The sequence below is a fragment of the Papio anubis genome, chromosome 7 (assembly GCF_008728515.1).
Source record: "Papio anubis isolate 15944 chromosome 7, Panubis1.0, whole genome shotgun sequence".
Classification (NCBI taxonomy): Eukaryota; Metazoa; Chordata; class Mammalia; order Primates; family Cercopithecidae; genus Papio; species Papio anubis.
This window is the reverse complement of record NC_044982.1, coordinates 68,721,368-68,734,719: the sequence shown is the minus strand read 5'-3', so window position 1 is coordinate 68,734,719 and position 13,352 is coordinate 68,721,368. Positions and strand designations below refer to the sequence as shown.

General features: G+C 36.1%; 1 protein-coding gene across 5 annotated transcripts in view; it reads left to right on the top strand.

Moving 5' to 3' along the window:
* Positions 1-13,352, top strand: part of TTC6 (tetratricopeptide repeat domain 6) — a 228,133-nt gene that overhangs the window by 175,223 nt on the left and 39,558 nt on the right. For 4 of the 5 annotated variants that reach the window (XM_017961138.3, XM_021941153.2, XM_031668173.1 and 1 more), the window contains 5 exons: positions 170-290; positions 1,712-1,862; positions 4,702-4,784; positions 5,680-5,804; positions 6,220-6,380. In XM_017961138.3, the coding sequence (XP_017816627.2) occupies positions 170-290; positions 1,712-1,862; positions 4,702-4,784; positions 5,680-5,804; positions 6,220-6,380 (641 nt within the window). The remainder of the gene's footprint in view (positions 1-169; positions 291-1,711; positions 1,863-4,701; positions 4,785-5,679; positions 5,805-6,219; positions 6,381-13,352) is intronic. The other variant, XM_009211439.4, reaches the window with a different exon arrangement.

The following is a 13,352-nucleotide window of genomic DNA, read 5'->3' as shown; positions in this document are numbered from 1 at the left end:
ACAATACTATTGTTTAACTTACCAAACAAGTACACTAATCATAGATATGTTTCTATTTTATATAATGTTAAAAAATGAGAATAAGCAATAGGAAGGTTACAGACTAAAATATAATTTACATATGGTTATTTTAGAACCTGAATGAAATACATTTTTTTAAATTTTTAAGCACTCATAAATGATGGCTATGAGAATCTTGGTTGTTTTCTACATCGGGGAATAGTCTATGCACATCTAAAACTTTGGTTGCTGGCAATTTGTGACTTTGAAACTGTTATTTCTCTAGAAAGGTACGTTTTCCTTTTCATATTTATTGATTTCACTTTTGTAAAAAATTGAAAACCTAAAATGGGAGAAAAAGTTTCTTTCCCCTAATCATTGATAACCTAGAAAAAGTGAGACACTTATAAAGTCATCCTAGAATTAGAATACTACTTCTAAAAACAAGATTACTTCTAAAATAAAACCTGTTCTCAACATCTGTTTGCCTCGAGTGTTTTTGCAAATTTTAGAAGTTAAATGGGTTTGACAGGAGTTAAATCCATGGATAAGGAATCAATACTATTGAGGATTTTGGAGACGCCCAGACTAGAGCTTTTTGAAACTAACTTCATGGAAAACTGTCATTAAGTTTTAAAATAATAAAAAAAAATTCTGCTTGGTATATGATTGCTATGGACAGCATACAACTCAATGGAAGGCAACCTTCTATTTAGAACTTCTGGCTTTGTTTTGTTTAGTAAAGCAAAATAAAAACACTAATACCATGTAGACCATAGGTTCAGGAAGAAATACAGACTGAAAGTTAAATGCACTAGTCAGAAAGTCAAACTGTAAATCACAGATTTAATTAAAATTTCCCCTTTCTTCCAATGAAGCATTTGTGAAAAGGGAAGGTGTCAGAAAGAGTAACTAATCATGTCAATTCCTTGCCAACCAGCAGATGGTTTACTTAATCTATCCAAGGTAAACGTTGAACTTGACACAGGAAATTCATGGAGCATGACTCCATAATGACCACAGTGGTTTTCTTTTGGACATTTTTGAGCCAGAAAGAAAAAGAAAAGAGTGTCAGTTTCAAAGAGACAGAAAATGGGAAGTAGGAACTTTGGTGTCTAGGCAAGGGGTCAGGGATTCTGTCAGACCAGATTATTGGATGGGTGGTTTTCTCATTTTGAAATAGTGGCATCAAACATGATAATTTCTAAGGTTATTTCTCTACTGAAAATAATTTGATTCTAAGAGAGATGAATAACATTTATTTGATACAGAAAAGCTGTGTTAATATGTATGTGGAGAGGATTTTAACCCCAAGCCACCAAACCCTTGAATGTGACTGTTTCTTACTGTCACTCATGGCCAATAGAACATAGCCTGAGGTAAAGACTCTTTAGTTGAGAAAAACTAAGCTTGTGACTCAAGATAACGGGAAGGTAAATCAAAGAAGAGTAAAGTTTTGCTAAAAGTCTAGGAGACTTCAGAAATTCTGTTCCTAGCTCAGACCCTAAAAACATTAATTCCCTCCTAAGGGTTTCATAAAGGTATTTATAGTTTTTCACAGAGAGCAGCTAATTTACTTTCCTTTCTAACATTAAAAAAATACTCTGATGAATACTGATGCATCTATTTCATTCAGTTTATTCCTAATTGGAGAACATTTGGAATAATGAAAAATGTTTAACAAGATTTCACTGTCTCATTTTTTTTTTAGAACTACTACTTTGGCTTATGTAAATATTGGCCTCATACATCTGCTATACCTGGATAACTACACGGAAGCCATTTGGCAATTTTCTGAGGCTATTAGAATTGATCCTTTATGTATTCAAAGCTATCTTTGTCGAGCAGAAACCTATTTTAAGGTATTTAAGGCTTGAGAACCTTCATTTTTTTTAAAAAAAAACTTTAATTTTCTGGATATTTGTTCAGCATAATTTTAATATATACATACATATTTTAGATAATTGTAGGGGCTAATGCATTTATAAACAATGTGTTAAGCTGATAGTTAACTCTAATTACTCATTTATAAAGCTTCTACTTTCAAGGTGTGCATTTTTATGTCTTTCACTTTTGAAAATAATACCTTTTTTTCTTTATTACAAAAGCATTATATATTTATTGCAGGTAATATATGCATGCAAATACAAATAAACTAAAAGCTATTATCTATAATTTTATTCTCTAGGGATAGCTGCTCTAAACAATTTGAGTCTATGGTCCAATGTTTTGTGTGTGTGTGTGTGTGTGTGTGTATGTACATACAGGTGAGTAGGTAGATTTATACAATGGGATCCATCCATAGAATGAGATACTGACCATTCATACTTCCCTTTAATTTTATTTAATTTTTATAAGTTGTTTAAATTAAAAATAAATGTTATATGTCCCAGCTGTGACAAATTAAAACAGCACAATAAATAGGAAAAATCCTCTCCAATTCCAGCCAGATCTGATTTTCAGAGATAACGCTCTAACTTTTGTCTCTACCCTTCAAAGTAGACACGCATTTCCACCACTTCACCTCTAACTACCCTGTCCAAATACTAGTTTCTCACCAGGATTTTCAAATAGCAGCCACGGTGATCTTGCCAAAACATGTCAGATTATTTCATTTCTTTGCTCAAGCCCTTCAATAGCTTCCCTTGTGTTTAGAATAAAAGCTAAATTCTACAAAAGCCAAAGATCTGAAAGACCCCACAGGAACCATCTCCTAATTGCCTTTCTACCTTTGTCTCCTGTCTATGCTGGTTTCAGCCAGGATAAACTAGGCTATGCTGGGGTTAAAAAAAAAAAAAAACCTTCAAAATTACTATATTAAAACAAAGGTTTATTCCTGGCACACACTATATGTCCCTGGAGGATTGCCTGGAGGCTCTGCCCTCCATTGTCTACGTCTCAGGACCCAGTGTGACTAGAATCCCATTCAAAGTCCTTACTCTGCTGACGATGGAGGTGGGGACCCAGGGCGGGTTCATTGTTGCCATTAGGTCATGTTAGCTCTTGACTCTGTCGGGGAAAGGATGGACATACTCATAGCGTGTGGTTCTTCTGCTTAACCTAACCCTGTTGATGAAGCCAAGACCATCTGTGGAAGTTGGAGTTTCTCCGAAAACATAGAGAAATCAAAACACTAGCATGATAGCAAGCTGTAAGGATATAGTCAAAGGCTGTTCTGAGAGGCAAAAATCTCTATGCCATAATGATTGAATAGTTTGTGGTGCATTCACACCATAGAATGTAACAGAGATAGTGACAAGAATAATAGAACTATGCTAGCTGACTTGGAAGGGTTTCCATGAGATATTTTTGAGTTACAAAAGTAGGGCTCACAAAAGAGTGTGAAGTGTGTACAATACAATTCCATGTAAATAAAACAATTGTAAATAAACCCTTGTATATGTATGTACAAGAATATATACTCTCATTATGTGGGTTCATCCTCCAGGGTAAATCTAATCTAAGGTTGCCTGGTAGTGGTCTAATGTCTCTGGACCACAGGGAAGCTTGTAGAGATCTGAGAATGTGCCTCCATTTGTCTTAAGTCAGGGTTTCCTCAATGCATAGACATGTATGGTTGGTAGAACAGGTGTAGCAATGTGGACATATGACTATATGATTTATTAATTACACCATCCTGAATAGGGTTAGCTTAGGAAGCAGCAGGCCTGAAGTTCCACAGAAAATTTCCAATTTGTTTTAACAAATTTCAAACTTCCTCCTTTTCTGTTCCCTCTTTTGAGTCCATCCACCATTTCCTCCAAACATTTTTACCATCTCTACAGGTACTGCCTGCTTCCATGAACAAATTAGTTTTGTACATTTGCTTCTTTGCATCATTGTGCGATAACAATAAAAGGATTGGTTGGTTGTCCCAGGTTAATTTTGCTCTGGTCTGCAGAGTGCTCTGTTGTCAGTATTTCCAATGGTAGTTGATTTTGTCCCCAAATTTGTACAAATTCAGTTTCTGTGACCAGTATTAAGGGAATGATTAATGTTTACTTTTCATTATATATTGATGTTAAACAGATTACTTTTCATCATTTTTTTATTTTGTTATATTCATTCATTTACTTAATTTTTGTGCAGGCCTGTTCTTCCTCCCTTATTTTTAAGTGGAATATAGTTTTAGTTTTTATCTTACCGTCCTTTGCATGCTACTTTATTTCTTAGTCTTTATTCTTATTATTGTTTTTGTCTAGACAGGGTCTCACTATGTTGACCAGGCTGGTCTTGACCTCCTGGCCTCATCAAGCGATTCTCCTGTCTCAGCCTCCCAAAGTGCTGGAATTAGAGGCCTGAGCCTGGCCTGCATGCTACTTGATTAAGATGGATCAGGTTAACTGAAAAAGTTGTTAGGGTTGAGGGAGAAAAACTGAAAGCTAAATGATAAAAGAGAACACAAACATGCACACAATCCAGAATGTATTATGTAATCACATTTGTGTGAAATAGTATATATGTGGGTATGTATAATTATTATTCAAAATTAAAGATAGATTATTTTTAAAAACTAAGAGTATATCATAAATTTTTCTTTTCACTTCTCTGTAACCTATTTGCTTTGTTGTTTCTTAAGAAAAACATGTATGTTAGGAGATGTACCTGCAAAATTTCTGTAGAAAGGGCGAGAGAGAATAAATATCAGAAAGGAAGCAACTGGTATTATTAGGAGCTAAGTTTCTGTTTATCACTCAACAGTTGCATAAATTGAAAAAGGCAGTAAATGAATTGTCTCGTGCTATCCACCTTCAGCCAGATGGAATCCAATTATACATAAGAAGGTATGAGCATAGAAACTGAATTTTTCCTGGGATAACTTAGCATCAGAGAAATTGAATGGGGATCTTCAGTTCCCTCTTGAACCTTTCAGACTCCCCATTTTACATTTAATCTCCCAGTAATTGCCATTTCCCCACCAGCAAGCCAGTTTGTTAAACTTTAAGATAGTTTATTACATAAGATAACAAGATTTTCCCCTTTGCTCTACCTTTGCATCAAAATATACCTGTTTAGTGTTTATGTTCTTTGAGACCTTTTTAAGCAACTAGTCATATAGTTATCACATATCTCATAAGAGTAAGGTAACATATTTTGAACAGTTGTTTTGATTATGTCCACAATCAAACATGAGCACGTGTACCAAACATAAACCTCCACTAATTCAGTGAAAAGAAATGACATATTGAATTTTATACCATTTCTACGGGTACTGCCTACTTCCATGCAGTATTTCAAATGTAGTAGAATTTTCTATAAAGATATCCTTTGCAAGTTATGAGTTATCACTATCAAAAATATAATCTTTTAAGGATTTATAGACCTGGGAAAATGGAATGAGACAATGCTTTACTGATAAGGGCTTGCTTTGTCCTTGAACCACATTTTAGCAATTTATGTAAATACCTCCTTCCTTGTATATGCCTTGAACTTTCTCTTTTAATAATTTCTCAGCAAAAAGTATAACATTTTAAATACAGATAATTACAAAAAGAGATTTGGGTATTTTTCTTTCAGCATTACATTTCCTAAGTTTCCTCATCACATCACTATGCTAATTGATGTATTTAGATTATACAAAATGTCTATAATTTTCACTTTTTTAATGCATACATAAGTAAATAAGAATAAATATATTGTAAAATTTTAAGTAACTGATTATAAGAAACTTTATTTTAGAGCGTTTATTTTTAGCTGCTTGGAATCAAAATCGATTATTTCTTCCAGAGGACAATATCTTCTTATGATGAAATGTTATGATCTTGCAAAGTTTACTATTTATCAAGTAGCAGAAATGGACAAAGGTAAATATAATTATAACTTTTAAGAAATACTTCAGTATTTAAAATTTTTATGCTATTTTGCAATAGTTATGTATAAATAGCATGAAGGATCCAATTGAAAATCAAATTAGATTTTGAAACTTTAGTTTTATACGTACATTGCCAATTAGTAAAATGATTCATAGCAGTGAATTTTGTGAGAGAGATTTTTATGGGAAATATTAAGCTTACAATTTTTCTATTTTTTGTTTGTAATTGGAATGTCTTGTTGGTTACTGGTAGTAAATAAATCTTAGTATAATTTGTTAATTTTATAATTTGTTGATTTGTTAATTCATATTATAAAGACAAATTATTGAATTACTCCCTTAGAATAATTATATTCAAAATCCTTGATACTTGGCAAAGATATTGATAAACTTTCCTTCCCTTTTAGGTCTCATTGAGTTGAGTCCTATACAGCAAGCCCTCATTTATTCATTTTGTGAAAACCACGACAAGGCCATTGAGGTCTTGGAAGGAATCAACTGGAATAGAGCTGAGATGACCATGTATGCTCTATTAGCAAAAGTTCAAATGAAGGCCAAGAGAACCAAGGTGAAAAGTCCTCTGAGTAATGTTTACTAAACCTATTAATGAAGTGTATATATTGTGCTTAGTATACCACTTTAAATATTTTTCACAAAATTAAGTCATACTATTTATTTATTTTTCTGTGAATTAACATTTGGGTTATTTTCTCTCTTTTTTTATTGCCCCCTCTTAAGAACAGGGCTGCCCTAAATATTCTTTTTCATGTATTCAGTCAGCATGTGGAGTAGTTTTCCAGGATATATTTCAAGGAGTGCAATTGGTGGTATGTAGAGAATGTGAATGTTTAACTTTCAAGGAAATGACGCATTGTTTCATAGGGTGGTACCAATTTATTCTCCCACCCGAAGTGTAGGTGTATTCCTGTTCCTGTTGATCTGCATCTTTTATAGTAATTGATATTGTTAGGCTTTATTTTTGCCAATTTGGTGGATAAAAATTGATGTCTCGTGGTCTTAATTCACACTTCTCAGTTTGAGCATCAGGTTGAGAATCTTTTTATGTTTATAAGCCACTCATATTTCCTGTTCTATCAATTTGCTATACATATTTTTCATTTCTCTTGTTCTTATTGATTTTAGGTATTTAAGATATAAATTCTGTATACTAATCCTCAATTGTGTGCTGAGTATCTTCTTACAGTTTGTGGCTTGTGTTTTGTTTCTACGGTGTCTTCTGATGAACAGAACTTCTGAAGTTTAGTGTAGTTGAATATGTCTATTTTAAAATTTGTCATCAGGGCGTCTTTAAAAACATCTTGTTTAGGAAGACCTTTTCTACTCCAAGGTCAAGATATTCTTCCCTATTTTCTTTGGAAAGTTTAAGTTTTTCTTTTTCCATTTAAGACCTTACTCTATCTTAAGATTATTCTTTTTTAGCATGAGAGAGTGATAAAAATTTCAGTTTTCTCCATATGGGTATTTAAATGTTTCAGTAACATTTATTGAGATGTTCTTCTTAACCCAAAAATCTGCAGTGCTACATCTATCTTATTACAAGTTTTCACATATGTGTGGATCATGTGCTATTTTAGGTTCTCTGTTCTGTTCCTTTGGTCAATTTTTCTATTACTGGCCCAGTAGTACAATGTCTTAATTGCTATAACCTCATTGAAATTATTGATATCTGGTGGAGCAAGTCCCCACACCATATTCTTCTCTAGGAGACTCCTGGTTACTCTTCAGCATTTACTCTGCCATATATGTGTTAAATTTAGCTTGCCCAAGGTCATTAAAAAATCTCTTGAAATTTTGAATCTTTAGATTATTTTAGGGAGAATTGGCATCTTTATGATATTGAATTCTTTAGTTTATGATCATAATGATATATCTCCCCATTTATTTCACTTTTTCTTTTGAATAGATTTTACATATCCATTGCTAAAAGTTTCCTAGTTTTCTAGGATTTATTCCCATAGTTTTTGCTGCTATTATAAAGGGTATCTTTTTAAAAAATGTTCTGTTTGCTGATGGCTTGTAGAAATGAAACTGATTTTTGAATACTTATCTACTAGCTGACCACCTTGCTGAACTTGCTTATTTCTGAAAATGTTTAGGTCTGTTCTTTTGGGTTCATAACTAGGAAAATATGTCATCTATAAATAATAATAGTTTTATTTTTTTCCTTTCTTTTTATGTATTCTGTTTCTTATTCTTGTCTAACTGTGCTGGCTAGAAACTCCAAGACAATACTGACTAAAAGTAGTGACAAAGACACCCTTATTTTCTTCCAAATTTTAAAGGAAGTTTACCCCTAAGAATGAAGTTTGGGATTGATTTTTGTAGATAATTTAAACAAAGTAAAGGTTAAATAACCTTTCTGTTTCCATTTTGAATTTTATCACATTATTTTTCATCAGGTATTGAAACAATTATTATATTTTTATCCTTTAATATGTTAATGTAGCAGATTATATGTCACACATGAAATTAAGTAATCTATGACATTGTTTAGTATTAGACCAACCATGTATTCCTGGGTTAAACCAACTTGATCGGAATATATAATCTTTTTGTAGACATTGCTAAATTTGAGTTGCTTGTGAGGATCTTTGTGTCTATATTTATGAGTGAGATTAGTTTTGTGGGATTTGAGTATTGATCTTATAAGATTATTTGGAGAGTATTTCTTCTTTTCTATTTAGTGAATGAGTTTGTCCAAAGATTGTAAGGATGTCTTCTTTGAAAGATTATTTAATGCTTTAATATCTAGTACATGACACACATTTAATAAACATTAGCCATTATTATTCCTATTTTTTTCTCCCTGGGCATTTTAAGACTTTTTATAGGCTTCATTCCATAAGCATTTAATCATGAGAAACTACCTTTAGTATGAAAACTAAAAAACCTTTATTTTTGCTCTCTTGACCTCTCCAGTTACTGGCTTTTTTCTCTTTACTCTGGCACAACCAAATCTTGCAAAATTGTTTATATCCCTTATCTTCATTTCCTCACTTTCCACTCATTCTGCTGCTCACCACAATCTGGTTTCTTTCCTCTTGGACACATGATAAGGTGACCCTCAACAAATTGTGCGCTTGTGTGACCTTGAGTGTGAGTGGAACCTGTGACTTGCTTCTAACCAACAGAGTATGGGAAAGATGATAGGACGTCACTTCCATGATTATATTACGTTATGTAGTAGACTGGAGAGAGAAATTCCCTTCCTGGCCTTAAAAAAAGCCAAATAATTATACTATGAACTGCTTGTGGAGAGGGTATCATGGCGGGGAACTGCTGTGGCCTCATGGACCTCAGAACAATCTTCAGCCAATAGCCAATAAGAAGCCTGGACCCTCAGTCATGCAGCCATAAGAAAACAAAACCCACCAACAATCAGAATGAGCTTAAAAGAAGAGAAAAGAAGTTTTCAGATGAGAATGTAGCACAGTTGATACCTTGACTGAAGCCTGGGAAACCCTAAGCAAAGGACTCAGCTAAGCTATGCCCAGACTCCTGGCCCCTGGAAACTGTGAGATAAGAAATGTGTGTTGTTTTAGAGCATTCCGTTTGTGGTATTTTTTATTTTTTGCAGCAATAAGAAAATAATACAGATGGAGTGCCGCTATAACAAATACCTACAAATGTAGGAGCAGCTTTGGAATCAAGCAGTGGGCAGAGGCTGAAAGAATTTTGAGGAACATGACAGAAAAATCTTCAATCACCTCAAACAGACTGTTAGTAGATACCTGGTTTTTAAAGACACTAGCATTGAGGACTCTGAAGCAAATGAGCAACATGTTATTATTTTTATTTAGCAGTTCAAAGCTTAGTAAAATTTTCTCATATAGTTGTATGGAAAGCAGAACTAATAACTCAGAGCCTGGATACACAGCTAAGATAATTTCCAAGCAAGGTGTTGACAGTGCTGCCAGCTTTCTTTTTGCTTCTAATAGTAAAGTGTGAGAAAGGAGAGATAAGAACTGTTAAACAAAATAAACCAGGACTTGCTTATGTGGAAAATTTTCAACTTCTCCAGATGGCAAAAGAGGACAAAATTCACTATCAAGAGAAAAGGACAAGGTGTGGCTGGACAGCACTTTGCTAAGATCTTAGAAGGATCATGAGGGCAGAGTATTCAGTCACACTAGTTCTCTTTCTTTTCAAGAGATTAAGGACATGCCTTACAAATCTTCTTAACCAAACCAGAGGATCTCTAGAAGCTTAAGGGCATTGTCCCTCAGACATCTCAGCAGGAGGCCAAAGTAGAGAAGGAATTTTCTTGAAAATAGTGGATGTGGCTTTTGTCTAATGAAGTGAATCCCTGTGAAATCCATGGAAGATCCCCAGAGTTTTTAAGAGAATTATTTCTTTATAAACACTGATAATTTGGACTCAAACAGACAGAGTACAAAACGAAAGAAGGCTGTCAGACCTCAAAATCATTCTGGCAGGAAGTAGGTTAATAAAACAACTCAGCTGCAAACATGTACAACCTTTTATAAAAAAGGAAAAAGGACCCAGAAGGCAAGACTAAGAACCCACAGGATGACACTAAGGGCCATAAATGTTTTGAAACCTAATCAAGAGACTGAGCGTTTGCCCAAATGTGTTTTAGAACTGCCATGGACCAGTGGCTCATTTTAATCTTCCATTTTCCCCTTTTAAACCAGAATATCTGTGGATATTATTCTATGCCTATCTCACCATTGTATGTTGGGTGTTTTGGGGACAGACGCCTTGTCTCTTTAATTTCACAAGTTCACAGATGGAGAGCAACTGTGCCCCAGGAGTGGGACCTGGTGGATTTTACTTGAATGCCTCATCTAGACTTGGACCTGCTTTAAATGATGAAATTTTAGATGTTGAGCTGATGCAATAATGAGCTGAGACTTTGGGGGACCTTGGAATGGAGGAACGTATTTTGCATGTGGTAAGAATGTTGAATTACTGGGGGCCAGATCATTGGAGTCATCTGGTAGACACACTCTAAGATTATTATTATTATTATTATTATTATTATTATTATTATTTTGAGACAGAGTCTCGCTCTGTGGCCCAGGCTGGAGTGCAGTGGCGCGATCTCGGCTCACTGCAAGCTCCGCCTCCCAGGTTCACGGCATTCTCCTGCCTCAGCCTCCCGAGTAGTTGGGACTACAGGTGCCCGCCACCACGCCCGGCTAATTTTTTTGTATTTTTAGTAGAGATGGGGTTTCACCGTGTTCGCCAAGATGGTCTCGATCTCCAGACCTCGTGATCCACCCGCCTTGGCCTCCCAAAGTGCTGGGATTACAGGCGTGAGCCACCGCACCAGGCCTCTAAGATTATTCTTAATCATACCCTATGTTACCTCCTCACCTTCCTTGAGTATGTGCAGGACCTGTGACTTGCTTCCAACCAATAGAATATGGCAAAATTGGTGGGGTGTTGCTCCATCAATTACGTTACAGTATATAAGACCTTTTTAGCAGAGTAAAGAGAGAGAGGTTCTCCTGCTGGCCTTGTTGTGACTTCCTGTGGAGAGAGTGATGTGGTGAGGAACTGTGGGCAACTGGGACCTGAGTGCAGCCAATAGCCAGCAAGCTGGTATCTCTTATTGTGGTTTTTATTTGCATCACACCAGTCAGAATGGTGATTATTAAAAAGTAAGGAAACAACAGATGCGGCCGGGTGCGGTGGCTCAAGCCTGTAATCCCAGCACTTTGGGAGGCCGAGACGGGCGGATCACGAGGTCAGGAGATCAAGACCATCCTGGCTAACACGGTGAAACCCCGTCTCTACTAAAAAATACAAAAAACTAGCCGGGCGAGGTGGCGGACGCCTGTAGTCCCAGCTACTCGGGAGGCTGAGGCAGGAGAATGGCGTAAACCCGGGAGTCAGAGCTTGCAGTGAGCTGAGATCCGGCCACTGCACTCCAGCCTGGGTGACAGAGCGAGACTCCATCTCAAAAAAAAAAAAAAAAAAAAAAAAAGAAAAAAGAAACAACAGATGCTGGCAAGGTTACAGAGAAATAGGAATGCTTTTATACTTTTCAACCATTGTGTAAGATGGTTTGGGATTCCTCAAAGACCTAGAGGCAGAAATACCATTTGACCCAGCGATCTCATTACTGGGTATATATCCAAAGGAATAAAAATCATTCTGTTGCAAAGATACGTGTGTGTATGTTCCTTGTGGCACTATTCACAATAACAAAAATGTGGAATCAACTCAAATGCCCATCAATGATAGACTGGATAAAGAAAATGTGGTACATATACACCATGGAATACTATGCAGCCATAAAAAGTAACGAGATCATGTCCTTTGCAGGGACATTGACAGAGCTGGAAGCCATTATCCTCAGCAAACTAATGCAGGAACAGAAAACCAAACCCTGCATGTTGTAAGTGGGAACTGAACAGTGAGAACACATGAACACAGAAAGGGGAACAACACACACTGGGGCTTGTAGGAAGAAGGGTGGAGGGAGACAGAGCATTAGGAAAAATAGCTAATGCATGCTGGGCTTAATACTTAGGTGGTGGGTTGATAGGAGCAGCAAACCACCATGGCACACGTTTACCTGTGTAACAAACCTGTGCATCCTGCATATGTACCCCGGTACTTAAAATTAAAAAAAAAAAAAAAAAGAAGAAGAAGCTGGGGCTCTCAGTCCTGGAGACTCAAGGAAATGAAGTCTGCCAACAACATGAATGAGCTTGGAAACGGATTCTCCCAGTCGAGTTTACAGAGGAGAATGTAGCTCAACTGACATATTGATAGCAGCTTTGTAGGACCTGGAGCAGAGGACCTAGTTAAGCCATGCCCAATCTCCTGACCTGTGGAAACTGTGAGGTGATAAATGCTTGTTTGCTTGTTACTATCATTTGCTAAATGTGTAGTAATTTGACTTGTAGTGATAGAAAATGAATGCACCTCTGGTTTGGAATCAAGCACTCTTGCTAACTTCATTGACTTGTTTTTTTTTTCTTTTTCTTTTCTTTTCTTTGCTTTTTTTTTTTTTTTGAGATGGAGTCTTGCTCAGTCGCCCAGGTGGGAGTACAGTGGCACAATCTCAGCTCACTGCAACCTCTGCCTCCTGGGTTCAAGCAATTCTCCTGCCTCAGCCTCCTGACTAGCTGGGATTATAGGCACGTACCACTATGCCCAGCTAATTTTTGTATTTTTAGTAGAGATGGGGTTTCACCATGTTGGCCAGGCTGGTCTTGAACTCCTGACCTTAGGAGATCCACTTGCCTGTGCCTCCCAAAGTGCTGGGATTACAGGTGTGAGCCACTGTGCCCGGCCTTCATTGGCTTTCTTATTGCAGATTCTGTGATCGTTTCTCAGTATGGATCATGTCTACTCTTTGGTCACATTTGGAGTTTTTGGTCTCTGTATTCTTTGAGGACTGCTTTTTTATATTTACTTTAATCTCCTCCTCCTGGCCTGTCCCCTGTGACTTTAGCTGGATACCTGATGTCACCATCAGCTACCCTCTTCCATCCAATAAATAGTGATGTTAATATAATAGTGATATTAGTATATATATATA